General features: G+C 37.1%; 1 protein-coding gene across 2 annotated transcripts in view; it reads left to right on the forward strand.

The window, feature by feature from the left end:
• DDIAS (DNA damage induced apoptosis suppressor) overlaps positions 1 to 15,808 on the forward strand; it is a 32,671-nt gene extending 16,863 nt beyond the window's left edge. The window contains exons 2-5 of one of the 2 annotated variants that reach the window (XM_069070952.1): positions 1,081 to 1,202; positions 8,408 to 8,569; positions 10,908 to 11,025; positions 13,137 to 15,808. In XM_069070952.1, coding sequence (XP_068927053.1) covers positions 1,090 to 1,202; positions 8,408 to 8,569; positions 10,908 to 11,025; positions 13,137 to 15,806 — 3,063 coding nt within the window. In that variant the 5' untranslated portion in view covers positions 1,081 to 1,089 and the 3' untranslated portion in view covers positions 15,807 to 15,808. The remainder of the gene's footprint in view (positions 1 to 1,080; positions 1,203 to 8,407; positions 8,570 to 10,907; positions 11,026 to 13,136) is intronic. The other variant, XM_069070953.1, reaches the window with a different exon arrangement.
• Positions 15,809 to 19,886: the final 4,078 nt, after the last annotated feature.

Below are 19,886 nucleotides of genomic sequence, written 5' to 3' on the forward strand. Positions count from 1 at the left end.
ATCTAGCAGACAGGGCTCGCTGCAACTGTCCAGCCATTACATCCATACCTAGTCAGTTACCAGAGAGGGAAGCATCAACATCTGGGTTTTCAAAGCTGGGGAGGTGGGGGGGAGGGGGCTCTCAACAGCTGCCCAGAGTGTGGTCTGGTCAGATCACATAACACTTCTCAAAATGAGCCCCAAATCGAAGTCTCACATCAAGGTTTATATAGCTTTCTCCAGACTCAGAGAATGTAACAACACTCTTGACCCACTGCCCAATCACAAAGTATCTCCTGAAAAACATGCCTTCTACCACAGGCTCCAGGTGCACTTAACCTAGGGGCAGGGAAGATCTTACACAATACAATCTTAGAAAGAAGGCAACAACATACATTTGCATTCCTACAGTGGAGAATATTCTCCCAGTCCTCCAACTGATACAAACTGAAGGAAGCAAAACCAGAGCATCATACACAGTAACAGCAATATTGTACAATGATCATCTGAGAATGATTTAGTTATTATCAGCAATACCGTGATCCAAGACAGTTCCAAAGGATTTATGATGAAAAATGCCATCCACCTCCAGAGAAAGAATTGACAGAATATGAATGCAGATTAAAGCACACTTTTTAAAAAAAACTTTATTTTTCTTATTTTGTTTAACTTTTTTTGTCTATATTTTCTTTTGCAGCATGGCTAATATGGAAATATGTTTTCTGTGACTGCACTTGTATAATTTATATAAAATTGTTTGCCTTCTCAATGGGGGTGGGGGTAGGGAGGGAAAGAGAATTTGGATCTCAAATTTTTTTTTAATATTATAAAAATTGTTTTTACATCTCATTGAGAAAAAAAAAATTTAACGATCTATTAGTCCAGCCTCCTTGTTTTAAAAGCAAGAACACTGAAAACTTAGAGTGGTTAAGAGGCTTGTTCTGGATCTCCCAGGTCATAATAGCAGAATTGGAATTCATATCTAGGACCTGGCATGGGTTCATTTCCATAAGTTTAGTTGTGCAAAACTTTAAAGTTTGTATATTTAGGAGATAATTCGTCATTCACTTACAGAAGCTGTTTGTTTTTCTCATAAAACAGAGTGAACACATGAATAGAAGAAGAAAGTTTCTCATTGCTTCTATAGTTGCTCTTCAGAACTCCAGTTTCATCTATCCGTCATGTCAGAAGTGCTTCTCTAGAGTAATCCTAGTTTCTAAAAGGTAATTTGGGGTAAATGCTCTGACTTTGGGGGTTTAGTTGGGAGATGAGGGCAATTTTAAATAGTCTAATAGTGAAGAAACCATAAGAATAGAAAAATACACATTTTCAAGTTCATGTGTGGCAAAAGCATTCACATTCCATATATGTTCACTTCAAGTGTTAAGGCGTTCATTCCTTCTACAAGACAAGGACTTGGACCGCTTAAGTACATAAAACAGAATACTTGAACATTGTCTTTTTAAGATATAATATTCCTTGAAGCATTATAAGGCACTATACTATTTGCTTCTTTTTTGAGGGGGGAGGCCAGCGCATTTGGGGTTAAGTGACTTGCCCAAAGTCACACGGCTAGTAAGTGTTAAGTGTCTGAGGCTAGATTTGAACTCAGGTCCTCCTAACTCCAGGGCCGGTGCTCTATTCACTGCACCACCTAGCCACCCCAGGTACTATACTTCTTACGATGACCTTTTGCTTTCTGTTTTTCTTACTTGGTAAGATAGTGATAGTTGTAGATAGTGAGGGAAAAACAATTCCTCACTTTTACTTCCATCCCTGCCTGGCCCACTCGTTTTTATCAGGAAGTTCCACATTCTAGCCTCTACAGAAGTACATAAAAAGACTCGAAATCTTAAAGATCACTACTTCATTAAGGATTTACTCTAAATCTTTAAATTTTAGTGATAGCAGCCATCAAAATATGAGCTAATTTTTTTTCTGTTGCTTTGGTTTTTAACTTTGTAAAGAAACCTGTGATAGTGAATCAGTTTGCAGGTTCAGTTCCTGTATGAACCAAATAGTTTTATCTTGCTCTCTGGGCAGGCCAGACTGCAGCCAGCCAATATGGAGACAAACACTCGTTCATCAAAGAGAGTGTGAATGAAGGACTGCAGATCAGTCATGAGTACTTGAAAATAGAACTGATTGTTTAGTAACATCTTTCTTAAATCAGCCCTTTCAGGGCTTTCAGATTTTTCTTTGTCTCTTCCTCCTTTTTCTTCCTCCACACACTTACTCTATAAGCATCAATCAACACAAACTACTATTTCCAGGGTAACTTTTTTGTACTGCTTAGATGACATCACTTAGATCTTGGTGTTGAAAGTTAGCTGCATCTCTTGTACAGAAATCTATACTATAATATCCCTGACAAATGGTCATCTAGCTTGTGCTTAAAACATCTTCAGAAACATTACTCCTTATGAAGCAGTCTGTCCTATTATTAGCAGCTATGATTACTAGGAAGTTTTTTTTCTGATGTCGAGCCAATCTCTACTTCCCTGCTGCCCTCTGGACTCATTTATAATAAGTTTATTTCCTCATAAGTTTAGATATGGAAGAGACCTCAGATACTACCTAGTGAACCCCTCTCATTTTGCAGATGAGAAAACTGAGGCCTAGGTAAGTTTCGACTTGCCCAAAGTCACACAGGTAGAAAATGTCAGAGGCACGATTTGAACCCAGGTCTGAAATGCTTTCCCAGGTGCTATGCTAGTCCTTGAGATAATTTCACTTAGAATAATAGAGTTTGAATCTAAAAGAAGACTTTTCTCCAATATAAACATCCCCAGTTTTTTTTTCAATTATTCCTTCAACATGGTTTCTAGGCCCTTCACCATCCTGGTCATACTTCACTGGACAATAATTGGTGACCATCCCAGGCTGAAAGACAGATCTGGTACATATCTTCAGGTCACTTAAATCATTACCTTAAAGTCCATTTTTACAAGATTTTAGCCATTTGCATTTCCCACCTATTTTAGAATTCTTTCAACAAACATTTGTTACTAAGCACCTGTTTACAATACATTCTGTTAAGCAATCTTCTTATGTTTATGTAAGATACTGTACCTAGCCACACTGCATTTCTGTTGTAGTACAGGGATAAGACACAAAACAGATAACAATGACAGTATTACATTATAAGTGCATTAGGTATAAAACAAAGTGGCATATGGTGTTCAGAGGGGAAGGTTATTACTAATAACTGAGCAGGCTTCATGGAAGAGATAGACTTTACCTGGACTTTAAAAGATGACTAGACATTCATTTGGCAAAAAGAGAAAGGGGCAGACATTCCCAGAATGGGGGCAAGAGTGTACAAAGGAATAGGTTAAAAGTAGTTAAGTCTAGCTGGAGCTTAGTATGTGGAGGGTGGTATATGAGTTGTCTGCAAAGGAAGGAGGATTTTGGAGGGCCTTAAATGCCAGAAAAAAAAGTTTGGATTTCACCTGGTAAATAATAAGGAACTACAGATTTTTCAGCAGAAGAATAGCCTGACTAGATCTGTGCTTAAAGAAAATTAATGTAGTAGCAATGTGAAGGATAGATTGCATAGGAAGACCTGTCAGATGAGTATTGTACAGGTAGGTGGTAAGGAGCACCTGTACTTGAACTTTTGCAGTGGAAATAAAGAGTAAGTAATACATGCAAGAGATATTTTGGAGATGGAATTAGCAAGTTAGAACCCTTCAAAGATAATCCCAAGCATAGGAGACTGAAAGAATTATTAAATTGATCTGGAGGGTGGGGGAGTTAAAGGTTGTGTTGTGGTTTTTGTTTTTACTTTTTTATTCAGTGGAACATCCAGTTGGAAGCGTTCTAGAGGTATGTTCTGGAGCTCAAAGAAATGGGGAGACTGGAGCTAGAGACTTGGGAATTATCTACATAAACATGGTAATTAAATCCTGGCAATGCAAGAAAAGGAAGATCAAATAGGTAGAAGAAAGTCATGGGAAAATCGATGAGAAATATATTAAAGGGTCAGTAACAGAAAGAGGAGACAGGATATGTTAGGAAGAGAGCTAGAAGAATGTGATATGTTTGAAGACAAGACAGGAACTTTGGCAAAGATGGTGGTGGGACAGATTCTAGATAACCCACTACAACTGTCACAGCAATAATGAAGAGGGGAGTATCAACTAGCAGGAGAGATGAGGTAATCCACATAACAAAAGACATAATCACCTAGGAGTGCACCTTGAGCTCTGGATCTGAGCTAGTGTCAAAGAAGCCCACATTTTCCCCTCCACAGCTTCTACTTAGAACTGTAGAAGACGACAAGGCTTGGGAACCAGGTTCCCATCAGTTCGTGACAGCTCTGTAGCTGCTTGCAGGCTTCTGTTTGCACGCTGGGAAATATCCAGAGGATTCTAACATTTACATAGCCAAGGAAGCTCAGAAATAGCAAAGGAAGGGGCCTGCCACCCCTAGGAGTCACTGAAAAAAATGAACAAACAAAACAACCACCACCAAAAAAAATTCAATGGAGTAAGAGAACCTCAAGATAAAATTTCAGAAAATAATTCTGTAATATTTTTAAGTATAAAAACCCAGGGGAAAAAAAAGAATAGATTGTCAACAAGAACTCCAAGAATGGTTTGATGACCTATTAAAAGAAATAAAGCATCGAAGAAGACAAAGAATGAAATTGGAGCTCTTGATGAAAAACTAGGAAAGAGAATAAACATCATAGAACAAAAGCTGGGCTACTTTAGCAAAGTCGTGGACACTGAAAAACAGAATGGGAAGATAACAAATTCAGTGAAAGAACAAGAATTCCTGAAATAAAGTCAAAAGACTATAAAATTAGAATATATGAAATATCTATTATCAAAAGAAATTACCCAGAAGGGGTATTCAGCTGTTTTAAATGCTGCAGAAAGCGAGAGGTCTGGGAAGATAAGAGGGGGAGGGGGGAACCATATTACCTTTGACAATTAAGAAATCATGGTTGATTTTTGAGTGAGCAAGTTCAGTAGAATGGTGGGGGTAGAAGCTATTGCAATGGATTGAGGAAAACGTTAGTGAGAAATTAGAAGCATCAGATATAGACAACTTTTTCGAGAAGTTTAACAATGAAAATGAAAAAATACCTGAGATAGCATCCAAGATGAATAATAGTCAAGAGAAGGATTTTTTTTTTTTAAAGCAATTGGGGTTAAGTAACTTGCCCAAAGGTTACACGGCCAGTTTTTTTGTGTGGTTAAGTATCTGAGGCCAGAACCAATCCCAGGTCCTCCTGACTCCAGGGCTGGCGCTCTTACTGCACCACCTAGCCACCCCTAAGAGAAGGATTTTTTTTTTTTTTAAAGCAATCGGGGTTAAGTAACTTGCTCAAGGTTACACGGCCAGGTGTTTCTGGGTGGGTGCTAAGTGTCTGAGCCCGGGATTCGATCCCCAGGTCATCCTGACACTGGAGCCGGTGCTCTTACTCGCTGTGCTACCTGGCCACCCCAAGAAGGATTTTTTAGATTTAAAATTTTTTTTTTAATTAAAATTTTAAAAAAATTAAAAATTTTAAGATTTTTAAGATTCAGTTAACCTCACTGTGTATGTACACAAATAAGAGAGGGCCGGTGGAGAGGGAAAGATTAAACATTCATTAGAGGCAATGACTAGAACAAGGTAGTAGAAGAAGTCAGAGGGTATGGGATTAGGGGCCCATTGGCCCTAATAAAGAGTATGCATACCTTTTTTTTCTTTGTGATCAGAGGGAAAAAAAGAATGGGTGACAATTAAGAACAGTCTTAAGGGAAAGAAAAGTTGAGAAACTTCACTAAGACAGCCTTAATATTCTCAGTAAAGTAGGAAGCTGTCATCTACTCCCTTCCTCATACTATATGATCCAATGACTGACCCTCTTGATGTTTCTTGAACAAAGCACTCCATCTCTTGACTGCCTTTTCATTGGCAGCCCCCCATGCTTAGAATTCTCTTCACCTGTACCTCCTGGCTTTCTGGTTTCCTTCAAGTCTCAGCTAGTCACACCTTCTGTAAGAAGCCTTTCCCAGTCTCTTTTAATGCTAGTGCCTTCCTTTTCAGTTTTGTCATGTATCATGTTTGTACATAGTTTGCATGTTATCGCCCTCATTAAACTCCCTGAGGATAGAGACCATTTTTACCTTTCTTTGTATTCCCATCACTTAGCACAACACCATTGCTTAGTAAGCACTTAATAGATATTTCATGCTAGGGGGCAGAGATGCCAAGGAATTGTTGAACTGTAAGATGCCAACTAAGGTTAGGTCCAGTAAGATCAGTGGTTGGTAATGAAAGGAAATCAACTTGATTTTTTGTGCCTTTTCTCCCTTAATGCCTAGAAGGCTAGGAATGGGTCAGAAAAATTAGATTCCTGGGGGGTTACTCAGGAATGAAAATCCTCAGGTTAGAAAGACGGGAAGATTTTGGGATATGGGAGGAAAAGAAAGATTTTAGTGTATTACTATGGGGGAAAAATGCTAAGGAAAAAAAACCTTATTTGTTCTCAGTAAATATGTCAGGGACGAAATGAAAGAGAAATCATTTTTGCCCAATTAAAAATATCACTAAAGAATGAGTATCAAAGCAAGCTGTATTAGTATTATATAAATGCTATAATAGATTCATAGTTTCATATAATCCTTTTATGTTCTTTGTACAAGGAAATATTTGTTGATGTTAAATCTATAATAAAAAAATTTTAATTTAATTTAGTTACTTTTAAGTTTTCAACATTCACTTCCATAAGGTTTTGAGTTTTAAATTTTCTCCCCCTCCTTCCCTTCCCCCTCCTCAAGACGACCTGCAATCTGATATAAGCTCTACATATACATTCTTAGTAAACATATTTTCCCATTAGTCATGTTGTATAGAAGAATTAGAACTAATGGAAGAACCACAAGAAAGAAAAAACAAAACAAAAATAGTATGCTTTGATCTGCATTCAGATTCCATAGTTCTTTTCTCTGGGTATGGATGACATTTTCCATCATGGGTCTTTTGGAGTTCTCTTAGGTCCTTATATAGCTGAGAAGAGCTAAATCTATCAAAGTCAGTTATTGCACAGTGTGACTGAGAAAAAAAATTTTTTTAATGAGTACTAAACTTTGATGAAATTTTTGCAAACAATTGGTCTTTTGAGGGAAAACATTTAGGAGAGTGATAATTATAATATGTATTTAGTTCTTCCAAGAAACTAGCAGTGCTTTATTATATAGATTTTTTTAACCTAATTATTTCTAAGTAAAGTTGATAAAGGGAAATTAAGTTATTCCCTTCTGTGGATAAGGAAAATGAGGGACAGTGTGTGTAAAAGAATATTGCAATACTAGTCATTAAATTCTTGGCAGAAAAATAAAGTTTACAATTTTGGTCTCCTGTTAGTTTGGTGCTGGCTTCATTATGCTGCCCCTAAAACAGTAAAATGTCACTTAATTTACAAGTTGTGATTTGGATACCTAATAAATACATCAATTTTCATATATGAAAATTCCATATATGCCTTTCTTTACCTCATGAAGTAGGCCCTGGTCATTTATAAGATCAGTATTTCTGAAAAGAGAGTTAGGTTTGAGAGAGTCTGAGAGTAAGCTAACCTGAATCCTAATATTCTGGACTAAACACAAGTTTTAAAAATTGTCATTTCAGCTTCCCTTATTTACTAGAGAGGTGCTTTTTATTGGAGAAAGAGAAGATAATGTTGATTTTTTTTTTATTTTAATTTTCAACATTCATTTCCACAAGATTTTGAGTTCCCAAATTTTCTCCCCATCTCTCCCCTACCCCCACCCCAAGATGGCAAACATACTTATTGCCCCTTCCCCTAGTCTTCCCTCTCTTCTATCCCCTGTATACCCTTCTTACCCCCTTTCCCCTTACTTCTTTGTAGGACAAGATGGATTTCTATACCCCATTGACTGTATATCTTACTTACTTCCCAGTTGCATGTAGCAACAATTTTTTAACATTTGTTTTTAAAACTTTTGAGTTCCATAGTCTCTCCCTGCTTTCTCTCCTCACACACCCCCATTGAGAAGACAAGCAATTCAATATAGGTTATATATGTATAGTTATGCAAAACATTTCCATAGTAGTCATATTGTGAAAAACTAACTATATTTCCCTCCATTATATCATCCCCCCCATTTATTCTGTTTTCTCCTTTGACCCTGTCCTTTTTCAAAAGTGTTTGCTTCTAACTACCCTCTCCCCAAGTCTGCCCTCCCTTCTATCCATCCCCCTTATTATCCCCTTCCCTCCTACTTGCCTGTAGGGTATGATACCCAATTGAGTGTGTATGTTATTCCCTCCTTAAGCCACATCCAATGAGAGTAAGATTGATCCATTCCCTTTCACCTCCCTGCTCTTCCCCTCCAGATAATGATGATTCTTAACTATACACAAATGAACATCATTTTATTCTGCCATTTTTTTTCTACTTTTCCAGGTTTGATTGTTCAAAATGTGGCTATACCGGTGAAGCCAAGAATGTCACTTATAGATATAAACTCTCCTTAAAAGTTTCCGATGCAAACAGATTGTTTGCCATTACTGTGTTTGGAAGCTGCTTGGATGCATTTTTTGGCATCACTGCCACTTGCCTGAACAGGTAGAAGTATTAAATTATAATTTCATTTGTTTCTTAACATTCTCTTAATATTTCACTATAATATAGATAGATATATTTTAAATTCTGAACGTAGTGGAATATTATAAATATTCATAGAATTTTAAAACTTCTTAAAAATCCTTTTGTCATTTCTTTCACAGTATGATACAAGTAAGGCATAGAAAGATAAAAGATTATTATTTTCTGGATACATATAAATAGGATTATTGATATGCAGGTGCCACTGAGTCAAACTAGACCTTGAAATTAGGTTAAGAAGTTCAGTCATAAAGGCTCCACATAAAGTGGAAGAGAATAGGAAAGTAGAGTAATGATCCTATCCAGTTGAAGGATCACCTAAATTGGGGTCAGAATTCAAATGGCCATATTCTCTTGAGGAATTAGCTATTGGGAAAGCTATCTGCCAAATTCCAGACCACATTATTTAATTGCTTTTCCATTGTTGCATAGTTTCACCTGTTAAAACCTTTACAGTATATTAAGGTGCTAAGAATTCCAGGAGTATCACGATACTAATAGCTTACATGGTTTACAAACATTTTCCTCAGAATAGTCATTTAAGGTAAATGATGCAAAATTCTGTTACCAATTCCTTCTCATTCTGTCTGAAGGATCTCTCTTACTTGCCCCTTCCTCTTCAATCCCATTGCCACCATCCTAATAAAGGCCTTTTCCACCCACCTACCTTATTATATCTTCTCCTTATAAGGTTTTCTACCACCAGTCAATCCTTCATGCTGATGCCAGAAATAATCTTTCTTACCCATACATCTGGTCATGTCACTCCACAAATTTTCACTGGGTCCTGTCAATTCTGAAATAAAGTTCAGGCTCCTTCCTGACTCCACAGAAAGAGGGCCTTCTCTGGTCCCCAAACACATACCGTGTCCTGACTATTCCCTGTGCCTAGAATGCCCATCTCCCTCCTACTGAATTCTTCCCCATCTTTTAAAAGCCTTTCCAAATGCCACCTTCCCCAGAAACCTTGCTTTTGTGCACCTCCCTGTTTAGGCTTCATGGTGTACTTTGCTTTATTACTCTCTGCTGCACTTATGATGGTCTCCTATGGTCATCTCGAGTGTAAATTCCTTAAGGACTCTGCCCATTTCTTTTGTAGACTCTGTAGCTCCTCTAGCACAGTGCCCTCTCCTAAGGCATACGCACATATTAAATGTGAAGCAGATATTCCTAACCTCAGTTTATATGTGTGACACTTGCCCATCATCATGTTATAAGTATCAGCAATGAGACTCACACCCTAGTTTTCTCCAGTAATTTTTCTGCTTACACCCCTTCAAATAATAATTCACATTTAGATATAGCACTTTACATTTTATAAAATACTTTCCTTGAAACAGCCCTGGGAGGCAGATAGAACAAGTATTTTTAATCTTCATTTTACAGATAAGAAAATGGAATTTCAGAAAAGTTGACTTGCCCAGAGTCACATGACAAAAAAGTGTCAGAGCCAAAACTTGAACCCAACACACCTAATTCCAGATCCAATATATTATTCTGCTTTATTACCTCTTGTCAATAATTGCAAACTCTCTCATTCCCTTACTTTTCTACCTTCTACCCCTCATCTTTAAAATGGGGGTAAGGTGGGGTTAGACTTGATCTCTAAGGTCCCTTACAGTTCTAAACCCTTTGAACCTATAATTATTTGCCATAGAGCCGTAAATTGCTAGGATACAAGTCAGTGTGTTCTGACCTAGGGCTTCCAAGTGGTTACAAGTCAGTTTGATAAAGGAAACAGTAGGGGATTCCAGGGTTGCTAAGAAAGAACGATACTCCCTTTGGCTTTAAAGGGAGGGGCTTTAGGCTACAGTGTCACTGCTAGAGAAGTGCCACCCTCAGGTGTCAGGGAAACTAGTACTGTCATTACTGTAGCTCCCTGAAAATCAGGACCCTAGTTTATAGATATTGATGACATATCTATGCAGGTAACATACTCCCTAAATTACCTTTTTCCCCTATATGTTATACTTGATTATTGTTGTTTCTTTGAAAAAAACTTTAATTATGAAAAGTTAACTTCCCATCCTCTGTACTTTTGGTCCCCAAAGAATATATTGCAGGTGGATTTGCAAAAGGCAGTTTTTGTTTCAGTAATGCTATTACGGAAATTAGAGTTGTTGTGAAGCCAACTCTAGTATGAGACTGATAGTTTCTAAATTCACCATGTTTTCGTGTACAACTCAAAAAACTAATTTTGATGCTTTCAAGATAATGCATTTTGTTGTCTCTCATTTTATTACATGATAGCATTTCAGAGTTTTATTGTGTTCATATTTTAATTTCTCTTCCATTCAAGGTATATAAAAGATGCCAATCAAGTTGAAGGAACATTGGATAGTAATTCAGTTCATGATTTATTAACTCAAGCAGTCCAAGAGTGCTTTGTTGGGAGAACCTTTATTTTTGGAGTCACGGTAATTAAGACTAACACTTTCTTGAAGTATTCTATTGTATTTTTTGTAGTATTCAAATTATTTCATTTCACCAGATAGTTTTGAGAGGATGCCTTATAAGGACAGGGATCTGCTGTAATGCTCACATGTATTAAAATAGCAGGATCAGTAGTTTAAACCATTCAGCTGATGAAATTTAACACCTGTGGCAACTTCCTCTTTATGTGTTCAGGAGGGGGCCTCTGTTCTAGTTAGGGTTTTCACAACTCCAGAGACCTAAATTTAATATTATGATAATATGATTTCAGAAGTGTTGACTCTTTTGTTTTGATACTTGGTATTTTTTACATTCCAGAATTTGTTCAAATTGTTCTATAAACTAAAACTTCAGTCGGCTTCTCTGCTCATCTTTTTAACTGGGTATGCCCTCCTACAGTGTATAAAAGATAATGAAAGGAAAACAAGGCAGAGATCATGTAGCCATATTATGAACTGTTGATGAGAACTCCTCACTGAAGACAGGAGAAAAAATGTTAGTTTGAAAAAGTTCTTCAGTTATAAGGCACATGAAATCTATTACTAATAAATTGAGTCTTTTCTATAACATAGTTGTTAATTATTGTTCTGGGATGATTTGACTGTAGTCTCTATCCATGAATATGTATTGGACTTCATTAATGTGGTGTAGTAGAAAGAACATGAATTTGAAATCAGGTCAACCCAGTACTATTCCTGACTCGTAGTTTACTAGTTGCAGAGACTTGAGTGAATTGCTAGCTAGACTTTACTTTGTTCATCTCTAAGTTAAGAATACAGTGCCCATTCTATCTATGGCATAGGGTTGTGAGAATTGAATGAGATAATGCATATGAAAGTGATTTATAAATTATAAAGTTCTATGAAAATGTAAAATAGTATTTTTTTAAACTGTAGCAGTGATTTCCTTGGCATAGGGAATACCCAGTGCACAAACTACTTCCTCCAGGACTGACCTGCACCTTTCTGACAGCTTTGTAGCCCTACAGAGTAGCTCTTAGAGGACAAGGGACCATCCCATGGCTAGTGGGTTAGGGTAAAGGTTCCCCAAGCAGTATGTCTTAGAGCAGTGATAGGAATTCAAGTCTTTAGAATCTGAGACAAGTACTCTATTGACTAGGCCTCTCAAGTTACTATCATTATTATTATTATTATTATCATTATTATTATTACTCCTTGCGGACTAGTGAGTTGTGATTTTTAAACTATCCTAATTTTTATTTTACAATGAAAAATGCAAACAGTTTCAAGTGATTTTAAAATCATATAGTTAGAAAATACAATCACTTAAGTAAAGAAAAAGCATTAAGTTTTTCCCCTCTTGCCTCATGTATTTTACCCACTAGTGAATATTGACACAAATGAAGCTATTTGAGAAAGGTGGTTGTTCAATCTCATTTCAAGTTCTTTCAAGAAAAGATGTTCTAAGCACTGGCCCAGAGTCGGGATGACCTGGGATTGAATCCGGGCTCTGATACTTAGCACCACACCCAGAAATAACTGGCCATGTAACCTTGAGCAAGTTACTTAACTCCAAGTGCTTAAAAAAAAAAAAAAGAAAAGGTGTTCTAAAAATTCGATTAACATTCATTGAGCATCTAATTTATGTCATAAATGTCTCCTCTCCACTCATATAGCTATTACCCTAGTTCATTACCTCTTACCTGGACTGTTGCAATAACCCTCTAATTACTGGTCTCCCTTCCTCATATTTCTCTCCACTCCAAAGTATCTTCCACTTAGCTGATTTTTCTAAAGTATATAATTAGCCATATAACTCCCCTCCCCCACTCCTTTACTAAACTCCAGTGACTTCCTATTACTTATAAGGTCAAATATAAACTCCTTTGTTTGACATTTAAAGCTCTTCATAACTTGGCTCCTTCCTACCCTTCCAGACCACTTACACTTTATTGCTCTGTATACATAAAGAATAACATCTAAGGAAAAACTGCTTCCAAGAAATAAGTTCCCCCTCTTAAAAAAAGATGAAAAACTTGAGAATTTGTATATGTGAAATTTCATCTTCCTTTAGTATCCTAAAATTTTTCTGGGAAATCACATTACTAATGTCAGCTCATTCATTTTTCCTGCAGAATTTTGAAAATGAAGGTGAACAAGCTTCAGCTTCTAATAATTTCTTACAAAAATGCCCTCACAATGACAGGTACATTAAAGAGTTAGTAGCCTGTCAGATTTCTCTGCCAAACTCAAATATCACAGGGTACACAGTTATCAACTACTTTGATCAGTTTTTGCAGTCTTATAATTTCAAGAATAACTATGGCCCACAGCTCTCTGATAGCCATTTACTGGAAGGTGATCACCCTAGCACTGAGCTCAGCAGCTTAGGTAGCTCTGGCAGCAGCTCTTGTTTTGTTCAGTCAAGTGGCAGAGATCGTCTTTCAAGGCTTTGGCAGCAGTTCCTTGAACTCACTCCAGTTGTTACACAACCAGCTGATGATGAAGATTTCTCCATTTATGAGCAAAGTAATGATGATGATGTTCTTCTAGAGCAGAGAGAGAGGGCCTCCTCTGCTGAGGTCACCCATGTCAGTAACTATCATGAACATATTCAGGACTCTCACAGCCCACACTTGTCTCTGGGTGAGGAGAGTGAAAGGGCAAAGCTGGATACAGAATCTGGTTCACCAGTTAGTCATATGACTGCCATTCTTACCAATTATCATGAGATTGGAGCTGCCAATAATCGGAATAGTTTTCGCCCTGTAAAAATGAAGCAGTCACTTGAGGAAAGCAACACTAATCTTTTCCCTGGTACTCTGGAGACAGGAGAGAAGTGTTCCCAACTTAAGATAACTCGTCACCAGGATCACAAATCAGACTTCTCTTCAAGCTTTCAGAAGAGACCATCGTTTAGCATATCATCTCCTAGCCATGAAGTGGATGCTGGTGATACACAGGAGGGGGACCCTGAAATTTGGGATGACCTGCCATTCTCTGAAAGCCTAAATGCTTTTATGGCAGTCATTGAAAATGAGAACACTCCAGCCCAGGCCACAGAATGTCATAAAGGTAAAGACATCAGTCCAGTGAATGCTCACTGTGATAGGTCATTAGCAAATCCACAGAAAGCTACTGGGAGTATGCATGTGCCACATGTGAGGGCAGAGGTAAAACACAAAAGCTGTGGCAAAAATAGTATTTTTTCCAGCTGTGGCCCAAAAATGATCTCCGCTTCACAAAAGGAAATGCAACAAGATAACATTGCCAATTGCTTAAGTATTAATGGAAAAGAAATTTCTAACTGTGCTATACCCAATGTCAGTGTGTCGGTCCTATCTCAGACTCCAAAAGACTTTAGAACATACCTTTCTTTTAAAAAAAGTGACAGTTTGCCACAATACAAAGTTGAAATCATTCCAAGTCCTAATACTTTCGGAAATGTCTATTCTTGTGCCAACACAAAGTATTCTGTGAAATGTGGAGAAAGGCAATCTTCTCCACAAACCGACAGAACAGTTACTTCTTTGTGTTCTGAAAAACATGTTGTGTTTTCTGATGCTTGTGCAAGAAATAAAGGACGTTCTATTTGGCTACAGAATCAAGAAGGAAGTTTTACAACATGCAGGAGACTTGTGCAGAACTCAAAAGCTCATTACCACAATAAAAATGTGAGTACAAATGTGTTTGCATTAATGCCAGAATCTCAAGGAATAACTTCTGCAGTTATAAAAGAAAACTTGCTTCAAAACTATTCTCCTACTCATGACAGCAGTTACAATGCTTCTGCTGATCTCTTTGATGTTAGTGCCAAAGAAATGGAAACTGTGGCAGAATATATTGATAAATCACAGGGCATTTTGTCAACATGGAAAACTGTTTTGACAGAAAATCGTCCTGAATCTAATTTTCCCCTTAGTCCTGTAGATGATAATTGCAGCCATTTTCAAAGAAGGTCATCCTCACAAAACATACTTACATGTCCAAAAACACATTCTTCCCCTTATTTTCAATCAGATTCAGACTACAGTCTGGGAGATAGCCAAGAATTTGTTCCATATTCACAGTCAACTCCTATTGCACCACTTCATCGTAGACTAAGAGTCCATAGAATGAAAGAATCTTATCAAAAATACCCCAGACTTTGTAACAATCTGCATTCCGACTATAAAAAATCAGCAATGACCTTTGAAGAAGGCTTACAGCCGCCTACCCCAAACTGCCTAAAAAATGAAAACACAGCTAGCCTGAGATCCAGGAACACTTCCGTAGCTAATGATTCACAGCAAATGCTAATCATTAATAGTCCTACTATCAGATTCTTTGAAACTAATTTTGATGATTGGCTTCTCCCTACTACAAAAAAAGCATTTCTTTCACCTGTACTTCCCACCTCAAAAATGCTTGGATTAAGTTTCAGGGTCCCAGGTAAGTGGCCTGCTGCTTTCAGTACCCCTAATCAAGCCAAGGGACCCAAAAACAAAAAGAGACAGATGGAACAAAGGATTGATAAAGATTTAAATGGGAAAGAATTTCATCTAGAGAACAAGGACAGAGTGACAGCTATGAAACAAATTACTCCTGAACTTCAAAATTGTAAAGACAGTAGAGGCTGTAGTTCCAAAAATGCAGCCCTTAGGACTGATTCCCTTTCAAATGTCAAATGTCGACTTTCGTTTTCTGAAAACGAGTCCCCTCCAGCTGCTGAAGTTGCAAGTGACTGGTCTCCTGAATTGTTCACACAAAATCAGCCAAACCCAATATCTAAACACTTAATAAAGATTCCTGTTTGGAAACTTTAGTATTTATTAGTTTTGGAGTCTCATCATTTTTAGACTTCTAGAAAAACAAAAATTTTAGAGGTGACCTTCATGTTAACCTGATGCTTTTAATGCCTTTTGGCATGATTAAAATGTTATAATGTCATCTTGTAAATAAACTCTAATGGAGATATTCTGGCACTTTATTTTGTATTACAAATTATACATTTGAGATACTCTGTTTCTTAAAACATTATCATAACAGTCTTTGTCCAAAGAATAAAGCTTTTGCTTCATTATGTAGAGATTATCGGATTTATATGTAAATAAAATGCAAAATTGGAGAACAAACTTATGTTTATGAGAAGTGCAATCTTCTGATTTCCATGATGATTATTTTTGTTAATGGAAAAAAAAATCCGTACTTTACCGACTGCTATTTTTCTCCCAGGGCAGCTTGGTAGCACAGTGGATAGAGTGTCAAGCTGGAGTCAATAAGACTCATCATCCTGAGTTCAAATCTGGCCTCAGACACTTATTAGCTGTGTGACCCTGGACAAGTCACTTAACCCTGTTTGCCTCAGTTTCCTTATCTGTAAAATGAGCTGGAGAAGGAAATGGCAAATCACTCCAGAAGACCTGTCTGTCAGAAAGACCCCAGATGGGGTCATGAAGCATCAGAATGACTGAAAAAATTTTTTCCCCCTTTCCAGATTTTTTTTTTCAGTTGATTACCAGATTCCCAAGTGCTTAGGACAATTATTTTGCAAACTAAATAATAATAGAAGTGGCATTGTTTAGTGGACAGAGAGTAGCTCTGGAGCCAGGAAGACCTGAGTTACAAGTCTTGCCTCCAATACGTGCTGGCTGTGTAACAAGTCACTCATTTTGTCAGTGCTCTAGGCAATTGTCAAAGATTTCAAGTCACAAAGAAGGCATTAGTCTGCATTAGTAGGTGCTTATCCCAGTGAAGTCACAGGTCCAGTCCCTGAGACTATATAATTGTAAAGCTAGTTTTTATAGCACTTTAAAGTTTTAAAAACACTTTACATATATTTTCTTATTTGAACCTCAACCACTCTTTCAGGTAGGAACTATCATTTTGCAGATGAGGAAATGGAGACTGAGAGAAATTAAGTGACTTGTTTAGTGACAGCTAGTAAGTATCTGAGACAAAATTCAAACTTGGGCCTTCTTGACTCCCAAGTCCAGTGTTTTCTCCACTACACCAAACTGCAGTAGAAAGTAGACTGTCTTCAATACATTCCATATCTTGAAACTCCCTAAGGGTTCCTCTTCTCTCAAAAGGATCACTGATAAAATTCCAGCAACAAAAATATTATTTTTACAGCATATAATTATCCCATATGTGACAAATGAAAAACCTGAGAGTTTCTGGGTAATTAATAATTTATTAGGCTAGCTAATAATCAGTAAATTGATATTCATTGGTTTCTCTAAGAAAACCAAAGATATACCCCCCCACCCCACCTCCACCCATGTTAGACACTGAGTGCTTTAAATACTTCATAAAAGAGAATGCCCCTGACAAGTGAAAATCAACCCTGATTGGTGGACATTTAATGAGAGAGGTGGACTAGAAGTCTTCAGCTCCTGCTGAGCACATGCCTTGATCATGAGACTCAGCTGCTTCCATCAGTCTAGACAGGGGAATCTATCTCCATCCAGACCACTCTGGTTGGTTTTCGCCTTCGTGAGTTGGGTCACCCAAAATTCTAACGGAGGGTTACAAGGACAGCCCATTCAGGTAAAAAATTTGCCTAGACTGAATTTTATTTACACTCTAAACAGAAATAAGGTCTCCTAGTTTGGTGGGGTCCAGCCCAACATCTTGAACGATATTCCCCAAGGGTTAGGGTAGGAGTCATATCTTTCAGAGATGGACCTTCCACAGTGGCCTGGGCCCTAAATAAAGGAGAAAAACCTGGATCCTAATTTAATAATTGGTTATTAATATAATAGCAAAATAATAATTTCATTCATAATGTAGAACACTGGTTTGAAACTACTTTGAAACTTCATGTTAACATTTCCTAACTATTTTATGTTGCACAGACTTGACCGGTATCACAGGATAAACGTTCTCTGTTCTCTAGTTTTAGTTCTTCAATTGCATAGAAGCAGACATGAGAGAATTCCTTCCTTTCCTCTTTTTTCTTCCCTTCAATCCGAAAATCCTCATAAGGTTTATCTTGAAGACAGGTGACCCACAAAATTTTTTAGGTTCTTGCTTAGCAGTCAAGCAGCCATAGTTGCTCTTTCCTATTTCTCCATCACCTTACCTCTCTCTTGACAATGAATGGCAGAAATATGATACAGTGGAAAGAGCCCTGGAGTTGAATAAAGATTCTTCCACTTGCTTCTTTACTACCTTGGGTAAGTCTCAGTCTCTTGAAGCCTCAGTTTCCTCCCCTATAAATGAGGGGGTTTAACTAGATGACCTAAAATATCCCTTTCAGACATAAATCTAATCCTAAAATCTTACTCTCAATTTTTGTTCAACTTCCTTGCACACTGAATCTCTTGGAGAACTTTCCCCAATACTGTTTTGGTCTGTGAATACCTCCGGTCACAAGTGTGCTTTAGCATATTGAGAAATTAATAAATGTATTGCAGAATAAAAAGTTGGGAAACTTTTTATATTACAAGAGTTGCATCAAATTTCAGATTTTAGCAAAACTTTTATGTACTGTCACATTGCATCAGTACATAAACCATCCAGCAGTATTCTGGTTCTCTTGGTAGCACCAAGGAATACATTAATAGAAGTCAGTAGTTCCATTTGTAAAATAATGGATCTAGAACAAGAAAGGAGGAGACGGGTCCAGTCCCCTCATTTTACAGGTGAGGAAACTTTGACTCAAGAGTTAAATGACTTGCCCTTGGTCACACAAGTACTGTCTGAGGTAAGATTTAACTCTGACTCCAGAGCCAAGGTTATTTCTGCTATACAATGCTATATCCCTTCAAAAAGTTAGGTGGTAGGGGTGGCCAGGTAGCACAGCAAGTAAGAGCACTGGCCCCAGAGTCGGGATGACCTGTGATTGAATCCAGGCTCTGATACATAGCACCACACCCAGAAATAACTGGCCGTGTAGCTTTCAACAAGTTACTTAATCCCAATTTCTTTAAAAAAAAAAAAAAAAGGTAGTAGAAAAAACTACTGAAGCTGTATCTGTGGTCAGTACCCAAATTCAGGTCAGTCTGGTCAAGAGATAAACTCTACATACCAGCTACAGAAAAATCATTATATAGGTGATTATATACATTGCATAGCCTTGCATTCCATAAGAAGGAATGCAACTAGAACAAGATTAAAATTGTTTTAGCACATCTATTTAACTAGCAAAAATAAAACTCGGGGTACAAAGAAGCAAATATATATTGCTAGCACAATTAATTTATTTTTTCTAAAAAGGAGTCTGGCATTATGTTAGAATAACTGCAAAACTATTCATACCCTTTGACCCAGTAATTTCTGTTGGAGAATGTATATCCCAAATAAATAGCCAGTTATTTGTTTCCCCCCACCAAAAAAATAGCAGTAATATTTATACTATCTTAAATGTAGAAATGTCAAATACTCAACAATAGGAGTAATAGGCTTGTATATTAGCATATTGGAATACTATGTAGCTATAAACTGACAAGTATATCAGTAAATGGAATATCTTAAATTATGCCAAATAAAATATTGTGTGTATACCGATTATAGTTATGTACAATTGTATTTTTTAAAATCAATACTAAGAAACAATTTGGAATAACAAAATATGTTAGACGCTTTCCTGCAGTAAGGAATTTCATGTATTTGTTAAAATTACACAATTACTTGATAAATGGAAAATTAACAAAAATTACTCAGTTCACAGCCTATTAATACCAAATGCAGTATAATATAGTGAGATGGATGTTAGCAAGAGTAGAAGTTCCAAAAGTTAATTAAATTATTCATTTAGAGCTGGAAGTACCGTAAAACTCATCTAGTCCCAACTCCCTCATTTTGTAGATAAGAAAAGAGGTTAAATGATTTGCCCAGAGTCACAGGTGGCAAAGACAATATTCAAACTGAAGTTCTCTGACTTCCTATTCAGTATTATT

This window comes from Petaurus breviceps, unplaced genomic scaffold, assembly GCF_028583685.1.
Source record: "Petaurus breviceps papuanus isolate PSGF00001 unplaced genomic scaffold, PetGlider_PUasm1.0 90823, whole genome shotgun sequence".
Classification (NCBI taxonomy): Eukaryota; Metazoa; Chordata; class Mammalia; order Diprotodontia; family Petauridae; genus Petaurus; species Petaurus breviceps.